Source organism: Tursiops truncatus, chromosome 1 (assembly GCF_011762595.2).
Source record: "Tursiops truncatus isolate mTurTru1 chromosome 1, mTurTru1.mat.Y, whole genome shotgun sequence".
Lineage (NCBI taxonomy): Eukaryota > Metazoa > Chordata > Mammalia > Artiodactyla > Delphinidae > Tursiops > Tursiops truncatus.
The window spans coordinates 61,039,323-61,058,831 of record NC_047034.1 but is presented as its reverse complement, the minus strand read 5'-3'; the positions used below and the strand labels follow the sequence as shown (position 1 = coordinate 61,058,831).

At 40.1% G+C, this 19,509-nt stretch overlaps 1 protein-coding gene across 1 annotated transcript in view; it reads right to left on the bottom strand.

Moving 5' to 3' along the window:
• The window catches only part of ADCY10 (adenylate cyclase 10), a 109,736-nt gene extending 92,913 nt beyond the window's left edge, over nucleotides 1-16,823 (bottom strand). Inside the window, exons 1-5 of the mRNA XM_019952121.3 lie at nucleotides 16,697-16,823; nucleotides 2,667-2,874; nucleotides 1,867-1,971; nucleotides 564-602; nucleotides 220-363 (exon numbers count right to left, since the gene is read on the bottom strand). Coding sequence (XP_019807680.2) covers nucleotides 220-363; nucleotides 564-602; nucleotides 1,867-1,971; nucleotides 2,667-2,817 — 439 coding nt within the window. The 5' untranslated portion in view covers nucleotides 2,818-2,874; nucleotides 16,697-16,823. The remainder of the gene's footprint in view (nucleotides 1-219; nucleotides 364-563; nucleotides 603-1,866; nucleotides 1,972-2,666; nucleotides 2,875-16,696) is intronic.
• Nucleotides 16,824-19,509: the final 2,686 nt, after the last annotated feature.

Sequence of the window (19,509 nt, the reverse complement as noted above, 5' to 3'; positions counted from 1 at the left end):
ATTTACTTTTTTGTAAGTCTATGGGGTAGATATTAGTTCTCTTGACTGGTAAGTGAGGGAACCAAAATTCACATTCTGGTTAACCTAATCCAAAGTTCAAGACAAGATGGTGGACCTGAGTCACAGTGTTCTACTGTTTTCTCTTTACCGGGGAGATGCCTCAGGAGTCAGGACCTATATCCAAACTGCTATAGCATTTCTTCTTTCTCAAGAGCTTACCTATCTTGACTCGGACATCCAGGCCTTCTTCAGACTTCTGGGTCTCAAACAATCCATGGATCTCCAGGCTACATTTAATTACCACCGTGATGATGTTTTTCAGTTGCCTCCGCTCCACCTTCCACAGGGCTAGCAGAGCATCACCTTGAAAAGAAAGACACACCAGAGGTCCTGACCTGCCCTGGGGGCCAGTCTATTTTGTATGAAATCTGTACAGAATTATGCTTCAAACATTTCTCCAGCCGGTCTGCTGGCCACTGTTTTCTCTGAGATGCTTCCTTTGTCAGAGCACAGGCCCCTTGGCATTCCTTTCTTACCCCTGCTATGTCGGTAAGCCCCCATACCTGCAAATTTTAAGATGTCTCCTCCAAAAATCAACACTTCTGAGGAAAAAAAAAAAGAAAAGAAGGTAAAATCAAACTCTGGTTTCTTTCTTTCTTTTTAAATTATGTAAGTTTCAGGTGTACAGAATAACTTTGATTTCTTAAAGCTAATAAAAGGAATCTACTCTTCAACAGTGGGATAGAAATTAGGTCAAGAGAAGAGCAATTCAGAGAATAGATTTATACTAAAGATGTCATCTCAGACAAGGCATTTAAACCCATTTGAGTCTCTTTCCTCAACTGCAGAATGAGAACAGTGAACTAAATTATGTACCTGCTCTGTTTTTGTGAATGGGAAAAGATAGAAACGAAGACGGTGGGATTGCTGAGGAGGCTTAAGGACAGCTATCCTACTCCCATGATAATGGGACGTTCTTCACTGATCTATGTATGTCATGAGCAGGGGCTTGAGTGAGCGTGGGTGAGTACATGAGTGACAGGACTCCATAAGAACTGAAAATCAGAAAAAACCCACAACTATGGTCAACTTGGGTTTTGTTTATTACCAACTTGCATTTTGTTTATTTAGGCTTTCTGACATAAATGGACATTTTTCCTCTTATTTCTGCATTATCACAAATTTGTTGAGCACCGTTGTGCTGAGTGTAATGCAAAAAGGAATTAGATACAGTTTCTGCTTTTAATGACAATCAAATTTTATCTAGCGGGTGATATTAAGATATTACTAGGGAACTCAGAGCCTGATAATGGACTAGACCTAAGATTTACCTTAATAGAATAAATCCTTTTCTTCATGAATAGTTCGAATTAATAATGCAAACAATAATGCAAATAAGTCCTACAAGTTGGTAGGCAGAGGTTGAAAAGGAGACCAAAGTTTCAGTCAGCTGGAAGTACTTCAGAATCCATTATTAGGACACAAATTACTGACAAGTTGATTGTAAATCACTCATGTATTCATACCATATTCTCTTAATGACTGTGTTTGAGTTATATTGATGCTAGTTTTTTGGAGTTATTGAATATAACTAAAAGAATTACTACTACGGTTCTTTTAAAAGTAGTCTCTAATTTAGTTTTGTAACTAATGCAAAACTAATCCCTCAAATAGTCTGTGTTAATGAGGTTTGATTGCATTCCTTCATTTGTACTGTATTATATTTCAAAAAGACTAGTTTCATACACATTTCATGGAGACAATGAAGAATGCTAAGCAACAGTACTTTATCAGGTTATAACCACCAAATACAGAAAAACAATGAATTGAAATATGCTTAAGCCAGAAACCTATGGGGACACTTACTCTCCACTATTGCACTTATATAGTGGTTGAGGATCTCCACCAACTGCTCAGCCCCTCTGTCCATGTACATGGCTGTGCTGAACTTCTCAGTCATTGCAGTAAAACCTGTAACAAATGTGCAGCTAGTTTCCTTGTGTGCTGGGAGGAACTAAACAGTCAGGAGAAGAGGACCACACTGGTGAGCAGTGGGCCTCAGCTTTTAAGAACTGGCAGGGTTTCTCTTAAATGATCTATGTGGCTGGTCAAGTGTCAGATATTGGGTCTTCTCTATTTATTATTTTAGGGGTCAGGGAAAGGCACCAGATAACTCTTCCCTCCTAATTTCTCAACTTGTACAGGGATGACTGCAGTTTCTTTAACTGGATATAGAACTTCCATTTCATGGCAATGAAAACTCATAAAATTCAAAGACTTCTGAAGAGGTGGCAAGTTTCCTGTTAAGCTGTAAACAACATCTGGAGAGGCCATTTCCTGAGGTCAATTTTGCCTGGGATGCTGTTGGGTGTGGGGGGTTGAGTCAGTTGGGACAGGGCCATTGGAGCCTGAAGTTCCAGGCCTGGGACATGGACATCTTAAAGATTTGCCCATTACTGGACATGCTGGGTAAGGGAAGAAGAAAGGGAGCCAGGTCCACGGGTTATCCCTCCTCCCTCCAGTTTTCTCAGTAGGAATATTTGCAGTAACAGCACAAAAACTCGAAAATGCCGCCCCCCCCCGCCCCCACTCAGCAGTCAAGCTCTGCATGTAATTCCGATTCAAGCCTGTTGTTCCCCCACATTAAACATCCCTTTTGTGCTTGCCTGAAATATCAACAAACATCAAGACTCCGTCAAAATAATCCACAGAAGGTCGCTCTGGAGAAAAATCTCCATAGACAATGAGGTCCGGTAAATGAGCTGCTATTTTGACGATGGACCGATCCTGTGATTCATGTTCTCTTTGAGTGCTCATGTTAAGGCAGATGTTCAGGGTTGTATGGTCACCGCAGACAGTCCCCAGATAGACCTTCTGGAAAGCAAAGCTGAGAATGGTGGCAATCTGACTTACATTCATTCACTCACTTTCCTATTTCTTTCTTCCCTTTTGCTTTGTCTAACCTGTGGACTGCTTATTTAAGTGGTTGAGGTGATAATGGCTGAGTTGTTGACCATGCATTTCCGTGAAGGGGTGAGCCCTCAGGGTACAAGTGCTGTGGTAGAGGGGCCAGTAGTACTAATCCCTCCGTCCAAGCCCCTTTTCCTTCTGTCCACATGTCTCCACTTTCCCTCTCCCTCCCTTTTGGTCTCTCATCTTTTCTCTCTCCTTTTTGAAAATTAAAAGAGAAAGTGTAGACATGAGTTTATGTTTGTGGATATTTATATAAAGGTGAGTAGCAAAGTGGAGTATTATATATAAGAAAGAGATTGTTTTAAGGTATAGGCGTAAAGAAATAGAGAGAAAGAATTAAAAGGTGTGTGTGTGTGTGTAAGACTTTAAACTGTAAGTGGGAGGAAATATTGAAATTTTAATGTGTTACACAGTTAGCTTTGAGAAAACTAGGATTTCCTAAGGCGTTCATTTAGCTGCTGGGGCTGACGAAATGATCATGCCTGAATGTTGTAAAAATCATGCTCTACCACCCTGAACAGGAATAGCATACCCAGTATTTTCAGAGCAATTCAAGTTCTTGGAATAAGTGATAAAGATACTAAGTGAATTAAAAAAAAAAAAAAGGAGGAACTGATAACTCACCAACATGGAGGACCTGCTTAGTAATTTCAACCAAACATAGGTCATGTTGGGGTACATAAGAGTATTAGAAGGAAAAAGTGAGTTAACATATATCTTAGACTTCAGGAAAGCATTTTTTTTTAAAATCAGGGAAAACATTAGTATATTAGTATATATAACAAACAAACAAAAAAAACAAACCTTAAAATGGATAGAAACCTCTAAAAATGGGTACTAAATATTAAGTATTAGATAATCTTTAAAAGGAAAAACATTGGTAAATGCAAATGTTAAGAAGTGAACAAAAGGTAGAAGGAGAAGCATATAACTAAGGTTAAAAAAAATAAAAGTATCATTAAAACACAGCATGTGCTAGGAACAGTCAACAGATAACAAATACATCAAATAAAAAATTTCAGAGAGTGAATTTGATAAATGCTATATGAATTTATCAAAGAAGGGTGTGAGAATGCCCAGAATGAGCTGAGACTTAGGAAAAATGATGAAGTTAAGAAAACCCAGAGGGACTTTTAGGTTTTATTGAAAGCAAGGTAATTAATAAAAGAGGAATAAGGACAAAGCTTAACTATGATGTACTACACAGCTCTTCTTTTGTTTCTGTCTTCTCCACTATGGAGAATTGAAAATATAACAAATATTGACAAGAAAGAGTTGAAGTCCAAGATAAGAAAGCAGTGATAAAAAACTAGTCATTTAAATTCAAGTAGCCATTCCCAGATAACCTATATCCACTGAAATATATGGAAGAACTGACAGATGTAATGTCAGTAATCTCAAAGAATAATGTAGAATGAGAGAGAGGCTGGAAAACTAGAGACAGGTACATTCTCTTCTGAATTTCAAAAGATGAGACTACATGCGGATTCCTGAAAACATCATCTGGTAAACGTGATGTATCAGTCAGTATAAGCTAGGTTTTGCTTCATTAACAAAAAAATCCAAAATCTCAATGGCTTGAAATAGCCAATGCTTATTTCTTATTCATTTCCTGCTGGTGCTACATGTCCATTATAGGTTGTCTGAGGCCCTACTCTATCGTTGCCTTCACTTTGGGACACAGGCTGGGACATTTTGGTTGTGGAGACAGTGGGAAAAGAGGATTTGATTGCAGACTCTTTCTTAAAGTGTTTTCCCAGAAGCGATATATTTCACTTCCACTCAAATGACATTGGCCAAAGCAAGTTATGCAACATATCTAATTTCACCTAAGTGGGAAAGTGCAATTCTACCATGTGTGCAGTGAGAGTGAGAGCTGGGATATTTGTGAGTTATCATACTTGATAATATGTGAGCACTTAATCAGTAACAGGTGATTAATCATACTTGATAATATGTGAGCACTTAGTCATTAACAGGTGATTAAAAGTAGTCAAAAGGGATTCAGAGCTGAGAACAAACTAGCCTTATTTCCTTTTTTTTTTTTTTTTTTTTTGCGGTACATGGGCCTCTCACTGTTGTGGCCTCTCCCGTTGCGGAGCACAGGCTCTGGACGCGCAGGCCCAGCGGCCATGGCTCATGGGAGCAGCCGCTTTTCCCACACCGGGGCATGAACCCGTGTCCCCTGCATTGGCAGGCGGATTCTCAACCACTGCACCACCAGGGAAGCCCATATTTCTTTTTCTGATTTATTAAACTTTAAAATCAAGAGAATGCTGTTGACAAAGTATATCTTGACTTTAACAAGGCATTTGGCCAAATTTCTCACATCTTTGTGGGTAACATACAAAATTATAGGAGTGATGAAAATATAGTTAGCTGGTTAACAATTAGACCTAAAGGATATTGATTTGTGTTCTAGTGTCCATTCAGAGGGGGCCTCCATGAGTGTGCTAGAGGACTCAGATAAAGATATAATTGGAAGGGGAGCTAATGTACTGAATGATAGAATCAGGATCTTAAAATATTTTAATTGACTGAAATAACAATGAAGTTTTGGAAGAATAAATGCAAATAAGTGCTGTGCTTAGAATTTTAACAAAATCAAATGCATAAGCATGTGGTGTAAAAGACTAGATTTACTGCAAATCCAATGTTATCTTTTAAAAAACTTACTTATTGAAGCATAACACATGCACAGAAAAATGCAAAATTCCTAACTGGATAGCTTGATGAATTATTATAAAGTGAACAAATCCATGTTCTCTACTCATATCAAGAAAGAACAGTACTTCCCCAGTGGCGGGTTGAGAGTCCGCCTGCCAATGCAGGGGACATGGCTTGGAGCCCTGGTCTGGGAGGATCCCACATGCTATGGAGCAACTGGGCCCATGCGCCACAGCTGCTGAGCCTGCACTCTGGAGCCCGTGGGCCACAACTGCTGAGCCCGTGTGCCACGACTGCTGCGGCCCGTGCGGCTGGAGCCTGTGCTCTGCAACGGTGGAGGCCACCGCGGTGAGAGGCCTGCACACCGTGGCGAAGAGTGGCCCCAGCTTGCTGCAGCTGGAGAGAGCCTGCACACAGCAGCGAAGACCCAACACAACCAAAATTCATTCATTCATTCAAAAAACAAATAAGGAACATGACCAGCACTACAGAAGCCTGTTTCATATTATCTCCCGCTCATTCCCCCCACATCTCCCCAAAGGTGACCTATCTCCTGATTTCTAGCACCATAGATCATTTTTACCTTATTTTTTAACTTTATATAAATGGAATCATATATACTTTCTTATTTTTTCTCAATTGTTTGTGATGTTTATCCATGTTGTTGTGTGTATACAGTACTCATTTATTTTCAGTGCTGTTTGATATTGCTTGATTATACACAAATTATTTATCCCTTCTACTACTGACCTATGGGTTGTTTCGTTTTAGGCTATTAGAAATATAATGCTGCTAAGAACATCCCTGTATATGTGTTTTCGTAAACACATGTATGCATTTCACTTCGGCATATACCTAGGAGTGGAACTGCTGGGTCAATTTACACCCCACAAGCAAGATGTGAGAAGTCAGAAGCTCCATAACCCAGCTAACATTTGCTATTGTCAGTCTTTTAAAATTTTGGTCATCTTGGTAGGTGAGTGGTGTTATCTGTGGTTTTGTTTCCCTGGTGGTACTAATGATATTAAGCACCTTTTCATATGTTTATTGGCCATTTGGATGTAATGCAAATCTTATGGTAGTAAGCAGTGTTCATATCTGATTTGGAGTATTGGGTTTAGTTTTGCCCACTTTATTTGAAGTTCATGGACTATGGAATGTGAGGAATGATGGGAGAGATTGGAAACATTGTCAGATGATGACACTTGGGTGAAAATGGCCACTGTCTTCCGGTATTTATTTATTATTATTATTTTTTAATTTTTATTTTATATTTTTTACATCTTTATTGCAGTATAATTACTTTACAATGGTGTGTTAATTTCTGCTTTATAACAAAGTGAATCGGTTGTACATATACATATGTTCCCATATCTCTACCCTCTTGTATCTCCCCCGCCCATCCTACCGCTCCAGGTGGTCACAAAGCACCGAGCTGATCTCCCTGTGCTATGCAGCTGCTTCCCACTAGCTATCTACCTTACGTTTGGTAGTGTATATATGTCCATACCTCTCTCTCGCTTTGTCACGCTTACCCTTCCCCCTCCCCATATCCTCAAGTCCATTCTCTAGTAGGTCTGTGTATTTATTCCTGTCTTACCCCTAGGTTCTTCATGACATTTTTTTTTCTTAAATTCCATATATATGTGTTAGCATACGGTATTTGTCTTTCTCTTTCTGACGTACTTCACTCTGTATGACAGACTCTAGGAATATCCAACTCACTACAAATAGCTCAATTTCATTTCTTTTTATGGCTGAGTAATATTCCATTGTATATATGTGCCACATTTTCTTTATCCATGCATCCGATGATGGACACTTAGGTTGTTTCCATCTCCTGGCTATTGTAAAAAGAGCTGCAATGAACATTTTGGTACATGACTCTTTTTGAATTATGGTTTTCTCAAGGTATATGCCCAGTAGTGGGATTGCTGGGTCATATGGTAGTTCTATTTGTTGTTTATTAAGGAACCTCCATAGTGTTCTCCACAGTGGCTGTATCAATTTACATTCCCACCAACAGTGCAAGAGTGTTCCCTTTTCTCCACACCCTCTCCAGCATTTACTGTTTCTAGATTTTTTGATGATGGCCATTCTGACTGGTGTGAGGTGATATCTCATTGTAGTTTTGATTTGCATTTCTCTAATGATTAATGAAGTTGAGCATTCTTTCATGTGTTTGTTGGCAGTCTGTATATCTTCTTTGGAGAAATGTCTATTTAGGTCTTCTGCCCATTTTTGGATTGGGTTGTTTGGTTTTTTGTTATTGAGCTGCATGAGCTGCTTATAAATTTTGGAGATTAATCCTTTGTCAGTTGCTTCATTTGCAAATATTTTCTCCCATTCTGGGGGTTGTCTTTTGGTCTGGTTTATGGTTTCCTTTGCTGTGCAAAAGCTTTGAAGTTTCATTAGGTCCCATTTGTTTATTTTTGTTTTTATTTCCATTTCTCTAGGAGGTGGATCAATACGGATGTTGCTGTGATTTATGTCATAGAGTGTTCTGCCTATGTTTTCCTCTAAGAGTTTGATAGTTTCTGGCCTTACATTTAGGTCTTTAATGCATTTTGAGCTTATTTTTGTGTATGGTGCTAGGGAATGATCTAATCTCATACTTTTACATGTAGCTGTCCAGTTTTCCCAGCACCACTTATTGAAGAGGCTGTCCTTTCTCCACTGTACATTCCTGCCTCCTTTATCAAAGATAAGGTGACCATATGTGTGTGGGTTTATCTCTGGGCTTTCTATCCTGTTCCACTGATCTATCTTTCTGTTTTTGTGCCAGTACCATATTGTCTTGATTACTGTAGCTTTGTAGTACAGTGTGAAGTCAGGGAGCCAAATTCCTCCAGCTCCGTTTTTCGTTCCCAAGATTGCTTTGGCTATTCGGGGTCTTTTGTGTTTCCAAATAAATTGTGAATTTTTTTGTTCTAGTTCTGTGAAAAATGCCATTGGTAGTTTGATAGGGATTGCATTGAATCTGTAGATTGCTTTGGGTAGTAGAGTCATTTCCACAATGTTGATTCTTCCAATCCAAGAACATGGTATATATCTCCATCTATTTGTATCATCTTTAATTTCCTTCATCAGTGTCTTATAATTTTCTGCATACAGGTCTTTTGTCTCCTTAGGTAGTTTTATTCCTAGATATTTTATTCTTTATGTTGCAGTGGTAAATGGGAGTGTTTCCTTGATTTCATTTTCAGATTTTTCATCATTAGTGTATAGGAATGCCAGAGATTTCTGTGCATTAATTTTGAATCCTGCTACTTTACCAAATTCATTGATTCACTCTAGTAGTTTTCTGGTAGCATCTTTAGGATTCTCTATGTATAGTATCATGTCATCTGTAAACAGTGACAGCTTTACTTCTTCTTTTCCGATTTGGATTGCTTTTATTTCCTTTCCTTCTCTGATTGCTGTGGCTAAAACTTCCAAAACTATGTTGAATAAGAGTGGTGAGAGTGGGCAAACTTGTCTTGTTCTTGATTTAAGTGGAAATGCTTTCAGTTTTTCACCATTGAGGACGATGTTGGCTGTGGGTTTGTCATATATGGCCTTTATTATGTTGAGGAAAGTTCCCTCTATGCCTACTTTCTGCAGGGTTTTTTCATAAATGGGTGTTGAATTTTGTCGAAAGCTTTCTCTGCATCTATTGAGATGATCATATGGTTTTTCTCCTTCAATTTGTTAATAAGGTTGATCACATTGATTGTTTTGCGTATATTGAAGATTCCTTGCATTTTTGGAATAAACCCCACCTGATCATGGTGTATGATCCTTTTAGTGTGCTGTTGGATTCTGTTTGCTAGTATTTTGTTGAGGATTTTTGCATCTTTGTTCATCAGTGATATTGGCCTGTAGTTTTCTTTCTTTGTTACGTCCTTGTCTGGTTTTGGTATCAAGGTGATGGTGGCCTCGTAGAATGAGTTTGGGAGTATTCCTCCCTCTGTTATATTTTGGAAGTGTTTGAGAAGGATAGGTGTTAGCTCTTCTCTAAGTGTTTGATAGAATTCGCCTGTGAAGCCATCTGGTCCTGGGCTTTTGTTTGTTGGAAGATTTTTAATCACAGTTTCAATTTCAGTGCTTGTGATTCATCTGTTCATAGTTTCTATTTCTTCCTGATTTAGTCTTGGCAGGTTGTGCATTTCTAAGAATTTGTCCATTTCTTCCAGGTTGTCCATTTTATTGGCATAGAGTTGCTTGTAGTAATCTCTCATGATCTTTTGTATTTCTGCAGTGTCAGTTGTTACTTTTCCTGTTTCATTTCTAATTCTATTGACTTGAGTCTTCTCCCTTTTTTTCTTGATGAGTCTGGCTAATGGTTTATCAATTTTCTTTATCTTCTCAAAGAAACAGCTTTTCGTTTTATTGATCTTTGCTATTGTTTCATTTCTTTTTCATTCATTTCTGATCTGATTTTTATGATTTCTTTCCTTCTGCTAACTTTGGGGGTTTTTTTGTTCTTCTTTCTCTAATTGCTTTAGGTGCAAGGTTAGGTTGTTTATTCGAGATGTTTCCTGTTTCTTAAGGTAGGATTGTATTGCTATAAACTTCCCTCTTAGAACTGCTTTTGCTGCATCCCATAGATCTTGGGTCGTCGTGTCTCCATTGTCATTTGTTTCTAGGTATTTTTTAATTTCCTCTTGATTTCTTCAGTGATCACTTCATTATTAAGTAGTGTATTGTTTAGCCTCGTGTTTGTATTTTTTACAAATCTTTTCCTGTAATTGATATCTAGTCTCATAGCATTGTGGTCAGAAAAGACACTTGAAAAATTTCAATTTTCTTAAATTTACCAAGGCTTGACTTGTGACCCAAGATATGATCTATCCTGGAGAATGTTCCATGGGCACTTGAGAAAAATGTGTATTCTTTTGTTTTTGGATGCAATATCCTATAAATATCAATTAAGTCCATCTTGTTTAATGTATCATTTAAAGCTTGTGTTTCCTTATTTATTTTCATTTTGGATGATCTGTCCATTGGTGACAGTGGGGTGTTAAAGTCCCTTACTATGAATGTGTTACTGTCGATTTCCCCTTTTATGGCTGTTAGTATTTGCCTTATGTATTGAGGTGCTCCTATGTTGGGTGCATAAATATTTACAATTGTTATATCTTCTTCTTGGCTCGATCCCTTGATCATTATGTAGTGTCCTTCTTTGTCTCTTCTAATAGTCTTTATTTTAAAGTCCATTTTGTCTGATATGATAATTGCTACTCCAGCTTTCTTTAGGTTTCCATTTGCATGAAATATCTTTTACCATCCCCTTACTTTCAGTCTGTATGTGTCTCTAGGTCTGAAGTGGGTCTCTTGTAGACAGCAAATATATGGGTTTTGTTTTTGTATCCATTCAGCCAATCTGTGTCTTTTGGTGGGAGCATTTAGTCCATTTACATTTAAGGTAATTATCGATATGTATGTTCCTATTTCCATTTTCTTAATTGTTTTGGGTTCGTTATTGTAGGTCTTTTCCTCCTCTTGTGCTTCTTGCCTAGAGAGATTCCTTTAGCAGTTGTTGTAAAGCTGGTTTGGTGGTGCTGAACTCTCTCAGCTTTTGCTTGTCTGTAAAGGTTTTAATTTCTCCATCAAATCTGAATGAGATCCTTGCTGGGTAGAGTAATCTTGGTTGCAGGTTTTTCTCCTTCATCACTTTAAATATGTCCTGCCAGTCCCTTCTGGCTTGCAGAGTTTCTGCTGAAAGATCAGCTGTTAACCTTATGGGGATTCCCTTGTGTGTTATTTTTCCCTTGCTGCTTTTAATATGTTTTCTGTGTATTTAATTTTTGATACATTGATTAATATGTGTCTTGGCGTATTTCTCCTTGGATTTATCATGTACGGGACTCTCTGTGCTTCCTGGACTTGATTAACTATTTCCTTTCCCATATTAGGGGAGTTTTCAACTATAATTTCTTCAAATATCTTCTCAGTCCCTTTCTTTTTCTCTTCTTCTTCTGGAACCCCTATAATTCGAATGTTGGTGTGTTTAATGTTGTCCCAGAGGTCTCTGAGACTGTCCTCAGTTCTTTTCATTCTTTTTTCTTTATTCTGCTCTGCAGTAGTTATTTCCACTATTTTATCTTCCAGGTCACTTATCCGTTCTTCTGCCTCAGTTATTCTGCTATTGATCCCATCTAGAGTATTTTTAATTTTATTTATTGTGTTGTTCATCATTGTTTGTTTCATCTTTAGTTCTTCTAGGTCCTTATTAAATGTTTCTTGCATTTTGTCCATTCTACTTCCAAGATTTTGGATCATCTTTACTATCATTATTCTGAATTCTTTTTCAGGTAGACTGCCTATTTCCTCTTCATTTGTTAAGTCTGGTGGGTTTTTATCTTGCTCCTTCAACTGCTGTGTGTTTTTCTGTCTTCTCATTTTGCTTAATTTCCTGTGTTTGGGGTCTCCTTTTTGCAGGCTGCAGGCTCGTAGTTCCCGTTGTTTTTGGTGTCTTACCCCAGTGGCTAAGGTTGGTTCAGTGGGTTGTGTAGGCTTCCTGGTGGAGGGGACTAGTGCCTGTGTTCTGGTGGATGAGGCTGGATCTTGTCTTTCTGGTGGGCAGGTCCACGTTTGTTGGTGTGTTTCGGGGTGTCTGTGGACTTATTATGATTTTAGGCAGCCTCTCTGCTAATGGATGGGGTTGTGTTCCTGTCTTGCTAGTTGTTTGGCATAGGGTATCCAGCACTGTAGCTTGCAGGTCGTTGAATGAAGCTGGGTGCTGGTGTTGAGATGGAGACCTCTGGGAGATTTTCACCATTTGATATTATGTGGAGCTGGGAGGTCTCTTGTGGGCCAGTGTCCTGACGTTGGCGCTCCCACCTCAGAGGCACAGCACTGACTCCTGGCTGCAGCACCAAGAGCCTTTCATCCACACAACTCAGAATAAAAGGGAGAAAAAGTAGAAAGAAAGAATTAGTAGAAGTAGAAAGAAAGAAGGGAGGGAGGGAGGGAGGAAGAAAAACAGAAAGAAGATAAAGTAAAATAAAATAAAGTAAGATAAAATATAATAAAGTTATTAAAATAAAAAATAATTATTAAGAAAAAAAATTTTTTTTAAATGTACGGATAGAACCCTAGGCCAAATGGTGGAAGCAAAGCCATACAGCATAAATCTTGCTCTCAAAGTACACCTCCTCAGTTTGGGATGATTCGTTGTCTATTCATGTATTCCACAGACATCAAGCTGATTGTGGAGCTTTAATCCGCTGCTTCTGAGGCTGCTGGGAGAGATTTCCCTTTCTCTTCTTTGTTCTCATAGCTCCCAGGGGCTCAGCTTTGGATTTGGCCCCGCCTCTGCATGTAGATCGCCGGAGGGCGTCTGTTCTTCGCTCAGACAGGATGGGGTTAAAGGAGCTGCTGATGCGGGGGAGCGGGGCACGGAGGGCGGGGCGAGCCTGCGGCGGCAGAGGCCGGCCTGACGTTGCACCTGCCTGAGGCGCTCCGTGCGTTCTCCCGGGGAAGTTGTCCCTGGATCCCGGGACCCTGGCAGTGGCGGGCTGGACAGGTTCCCCGGAAGGGGGGTGTCGATAGTGACCTGTGCTCGCACACAGGCTTCTTGGTGGCGGCAGCAGCAGCCTTAGCGTCTCATTCCCGTCTCTGGGGTCCGCGCTTTTAGCCGCGGCTCGCGCCCGTCTCTGGAGCTCCTGTAAGCGGCGCTCTTAATCCCCTCTCCTCGTGCACCAGGAAACAAAGAGGGAAGAAAAAGTCTCTTGCCTCTTCGGCAGCTCCAGACTTTTCCCCAGACTCCCTCCCGGCTAGCCGTGGTGCACTAACCCCCTGCAGGCTGTGTTCACGCCGCCAACCCCAGTCCTCTCCCTGTGCTCCGACCGAAGCCCGAGCCTCAACTCCCAGCCCCGCCCGCCCAGGCGGGTGAGCAGACAAGCTTCTCGGGCTGGTGAGTGCCGGTCGGCCCTGATCCTCTGCGCTGGAATCTCTCCGCTTTGCCCTCCGCACCCATGTTGCTGTGTTCTCCTCCGCGGCTCCGAAGCTTTCCCCCTCCGCCACCCCCAGTCTCCGCCCGTGAAGGGGCTTCCTAGTGTGTGGAAACGTTTCGTCCCTCACAGCTCCCTCCCACTGGTGCAGGTCCCGTCCCTATCCTTTTGTCTCTGTTTATTCTTTTTTCTTTTGCCCTACCCAGGTACGTGGGGGGTTTCTTGCCTTTTGGGAGGTCTGAGGTCTTCTGCCAGCATTCAGTAGGTGTTCTGTAGGAGTTGTTCCACGTGTAGATGTATTTCTGGTGTATCTGTGGGGAGGAAGGTGATCTCCGCGTCTTACTCTTCCGCCATCTTCCCGGAAGCTTTCCTGTCTTCCGGTATTTAAACTGAACTGTGAAAGTTGTGGAGTAACCAGGAGATACATGTGCAAAGTCTAATGCAGACCCCTGAATTTAACAAAAGAATTCCCCTACTTTCTCCCTCAGGTAGGGATTGGATTTGGCTAAGCAAGAATAAACTTCATGGGAGGGCTGAAGAGGGAAAGGAAAGCTGGCGTTCTTTTTCCTCAGTGGAGGGAGCTACTCTATCAAAGAATAGGTAACCTTAAATAGTATACGTTCTGTAGGAATGGGTGCTCCGAACAGGCTTCCACAGATGGGCTGAGCGGCCATGAACAGTTAGGACTGAGCAGAACTGAGCAGGGTGTAGCTCTATTCCTCCCTCTCCTGCCCCTCTTTGTTGACTATCTCAACTTTGCTCTCTTTTGCTATCACTTGAAAGAGTGTCAGATTTAGCAAATAACAATATAGGACATCCAGTTAAATTTGAATTTTAAATAAACAGTGAGTAATTTTTTAATATAAATATATTTCAAATATTACATTTTATTTAGCAACTCTACTACCAGCCCCTTCAATGTTGGCAATACCACATACTCTTCACATGCACAGTACGGAATGTTTTGCTTTAGTCTTAAAACTCACACTAAAACGGGTTAGATTTATTTATTGATTGATTGATTGATTCAAAAGGATCAAGTGGGATCAACGGCTGGCAATGCCTGGGAGGCAAATTTAAGCAGTGTAAGGATGAACATTGGACCTGGGTAGTCTTAGGAAATATTGGATTTCCTTGTGAGAGACTGCATGTCCATCTGCCTTCAAGGTTGTAGAGGTGATTCTCCTCTTTAGTGGAAAGATGAATTAGATGATTGCTAAGATTCCATTTTTATTGAAGTATACTTGATTTACAATGTTTCAGGTGATTAAATGAGGTGATTTGAAGATTTAGACAGATTTTTCTAAGTTTACGATTACTGGGTAAGGAAAGTAGATGCATTTGGAGATTAAGATGACAAATAAAGAAGGGAAACTAGAATAACAAAATTATTTGTTCATGGGCTGAAGAGGCAAAGACATCTAAGATGAACACCTGAGCTTTTCTCATGAACATCCATAAGAACACAATTGGAATTTTCTCTTTTAGAAGACTTAGTTTTCTGCTTTAAGTTCTGCAACATCAGAAAATGATTAGTGATATGGCACATACCACATTGTAATAATAATTTATTAAGAACTTTTAAAAAATAATCTTTTTTAAATTAATTAATTATTTTTGGCTGCGTTGGGTCTTTGTTGCTGCGCACAGGCTTTTTCTAGTTGTGGCGAGCAGGGGCTACTCTTTGTTGCGGTGCATGTGCTTCTCATTGTGGTGGTTTCTCTTGTTGCAGAGCATGGGTTCTACGCGCACGGGCTTCAGTAATTGTGACACTCAGGCTCAGTAGTTGTGGCGCACAGGCTTAGTTGGTCTGTGGTATGTGGGATCATCCTGGACCAGGGCTTGAACCCATGTCCCCTGCTTTGGCAAGCGGATTCTTAACCACTGCACCACCAGGGAAGTCCTATTAAGACCTTTTTAATGTAAAGCATTTTACAGAGGTTGCCTCATTTAATCCTCAAAACAGCACTGTGAAGTAGGCCTCATCCCCATTTTATAGATACAGAAAATGAAGCTCAGATGAATTTGCCTTAGGTCACACAGCTGGAAAGCAAGCCCAGGTCTGTGGAATTTCAAAGTCCATATTCTTTCTACTATACCACGGTATACCCCATTTGTATATGTTTTATGACACTTCGGGGATGTTTATGACCTAGAGAAAATATGTATTTAATTTTAGAGCACTTTCAAAGCATGTTGATGGTACCCTCATCAAATATTTGGCCAATTCAATCACAATCAAGAATAGAGCTTGAACAGAGAGCGGACACTCAGAAAGCATGAAAGCATCTAGGAATGAGGGTACCTGACAGAGTGAGAGAGCAAGGCCCCAAAGATATACCAACACAGATTTTCCTGAATGGAGAGTGTGTGTCCAGTTTTATTCTACTTAAAGAGAACTCAGCAGTACCCCCAAAGGCAAATGAAACTAAAGATCAATCAATTATATCCATTATTGTTTCTCTAAATATCTTTTCTAGAAACTTCTAATAGATTTCAGTTTTCATCCCACTTTTCATCAATACGTAAAGTCAGGTTTTACAAGAATCCAAAGGAGATACTCTCAACATAAAGGGATAATGTTATCTGTCACGAAAGCTTGCCAGACCACTCTAGCCAAGGCAATTTTTCCTCTGAGCTATTAGGGCACTTAGTGTTTGTAAACTTAAGTGCTTTATTATCTATTTAAAAATCTTTGACTATCTATTATTCTGTTTATGGCTTCTCTGAATTGAAGCTTCTCTGTGTTAGAGATCACGTTCTACATATATGTTCGTTTCCTCCATAGTATCTTTCTAGAGCCCCTTCACATGGTAGGCATTTGCTATTTGATGACTGATAAGAAGGATATTATGTGAGAAGATGCAGAAGATAGGTAAGTAGACGGGAAGCTAAAAAAATAGAGCATCTAGGGTAAATAGGATGAGGTAACATTGAAACCTTCAAGCTTCTAACCTCACTTAAATGACTGACACAGATATATACAAGGGGGACCTCTATTCCTAGCCCAAGGCCTTCCCACTTTCCTTAAGCTCCCAAACCTGTCTTCTTCCCCAAGGGTTGCCCTCATCTTTAGCTCTGCAACCATTCTTTCTACTCAGACTCCTACTGCCACATACCTCTTCTTTCTTCAAGGCTGAGGAAAAGTCAGAGCTTACATTAGGGCCTAGATCTTTCAGGAGTGCAGAAAACAGGAAAGGGGCCTGGATGACATTATTCAGAAGACAGCAGAAGTGCCATGTCTGTCTATAGCTGACACATAAAATGACAGTTGTGTCTAAAAACCGTTTTCCTGGCCACAACCTCATCAGAAGCTCATTGTTTCATGGGCACTGACTATGCTTCTGATTGGCTGGCACTGCCCTCCCCTCCCCCACCAGCCCCAGTGGCCTATTGCTCACGCAAGGACTGTTTCAGGTTCTCTAGACTGGATATATGGGGCAAGGGTCAGGGAGACTGATAAGACGCCAGAGTAGTTTTCACAACTCTTTCTCTATGTGGTGGGTGGTTGAAATTAGGCAATAGTTGGTAGGTGATTATCGTAAAGACAAGTATCTCCTGAGTAAACACCCAATTTTGGTCAATAATGACTGTGACTTTTACCAGGACTATGAAATTTACGTTACAATACTTCTCTTCAGAGATTTTTGTGAGGTAAAATTTTGACCTGTTCTTTCTGACTGGTCAAGCCCATACATCCACTCAAATTCACCCCACAGATAACAGCAATACAATGTGGCACTGGATTTGAGTTTCTTCATCCTATGGACACTGGCAAAATGTGTTTTAAGAGGGCGGCATACTTTCTTTTCTTTTTTTTTTTTTTTTTGCGGTACGCGGGCCTCTCACTGCCGTGGCCTCTCCCGTTGCGGAGCAGAGGCTCCGGACGCGCAGGCTCAGCCGCCATGGCTCACGGGCGCAGCCGCTACGCGGCATGTGGGATCTTCACGGACCGGGGCACGAGCCCGCGTCCCCTGCATCCACAGGCAGACGCTCAACCACTGCGCCACCAGGGAAGCCCAGGGCGGCATATTTTCTAACAGCTTAAATCAATTTTGATTTTCTAGCTGTTCTTATGTATATCACAATGACAATTAATATTTAGTGACACATTTGTAAAACCTGAATTTTAAAAAGTTGAGCTGAAAAACAAGCAAACATTTTCAAACAAAGCCCAGCCCTATAATTAAGTTTACTGTGTATTTCAGAATGTTGAAAAACACAGTTTTCTTAAGGGAGGAGAAAAAGAAGCTCATTTAATTATGTTTGCTGAGTAAATTTTCTGGCATTGTGGAAACCGATCTTAACATAGTTATATTCATACCTCATATAATTAAACAGACTCCTTAGGGAGAAAGCCAGTCTTAATAAATACAAGTACTTTCTATCTCTGTTTCCTTATATAAACAAGCTCCAGTAAAACTGTTCTGTTTTACAGAGAGGAATCTAGGCTTTGAGGTCAATCCTTGTTTCGATTCAACCTTTCACCATCATTATAACAACTTAAAAAAACAATCTGTTTACCATGGAGAAACAACAGTATTGATGTACTTTGGATCAATGTTGTTTTTTGAAATGAATGCCAAACCATAAAACAGATTAGGTTAAGAATTTATCTCTTACTGAGCCTCTCTACCTCACCTCTGGCCCACCACCCCCAAACAGCTTGTTTTCTGCTTTAACCTGTGTAAGCCTCAAGAATTCCAACAGTTAGGGCCTCAGAAGGTGTGCAAATAAGTTAACACATTATATCCTTTGGGCAGCTAAATTAAAACTCCTTTGTTTAAGAAAGTGCTTTTTGGGTCTGTCTTCAATTAGTAAGCTTCCCGAGGAGATTGGTTCAAGATGGCGGAGTAGAAGGACGTGCACTCACTCCCTCTTGCGAGAGCAATGGAATCACAACTAACTGCTGAAAAAACATCGACAGAAAGACACTGGAACTCACCAAAAAGGATACCCCACATCCAAAGACAAAGGAGAAGCTGCAATGAGACAGTAGGAGGGTGCAATCACAATAAAGTCAAACAAGACAGGGATATCCACTTTTGCCACTATTATTCAACATAGTTTTGGAAGCCCTAGCCACGGCAATCAGAGAAGAAAAATAAAAGGAATACAAATTGGAAAAGAAGTAGAACTGTCACTGTTTGCAGATGACATGTTACTATACATAGAGAATCCTAAAGATGACACCAGAAAACTACTAGAGCTAATCAATGAATTTGGCAAAGTTGCAGGATACAAAATTAATGCACAGAAGTCTCTGGCATTCCTATACACCAACAACGAAAGATCAGAAAGAGAAATTAAGGAAACAATCCCATTCACCACTGCAACAAAAAGAATAAAATACCTAGGAATAAACCTACCTATGGAGGTAAAAAAACCCCATACTCAGAAAACTATAAGACATTGATGAAAGAAATCAAAGATGACACAAACAGATGGAGAGATACACCATGTTCTTGGATTGGAAGAATCAATATTGTGAAAATGACTATATTACCCAAAGCAATCTACAGATTCAATGCAATCCCTATCAAATTACCAATGGCATTTTTTACGGAACTAGAACAAAAAAAATCTTAAAATTTGTATGGAGACACAAAAGACCCCGAATAGCCAAAGCAATCTTGAGGTAAAAAAATGGAGCTGGAGGAATCAGACTCCCTCATCTCATACTATGCTACAAAGCTACAGTAATCAAGATAATATGTTACTGGCACAAAAACAGAAATATAGATCAATGGAACAGGATAGAAAGCCCAGCGATAAACCCACATACCTATGGTCAACTAATCTATGACAAAGGAGGCAAGGATATACAATGGAGAAAAGACAGTCTCTTCAATAAGTGGTGCTGGGAAAACTGGACAGCTATATGGAAAAGAATGAAATTAGAACACTACCTCACACCATACACAAAAATAAA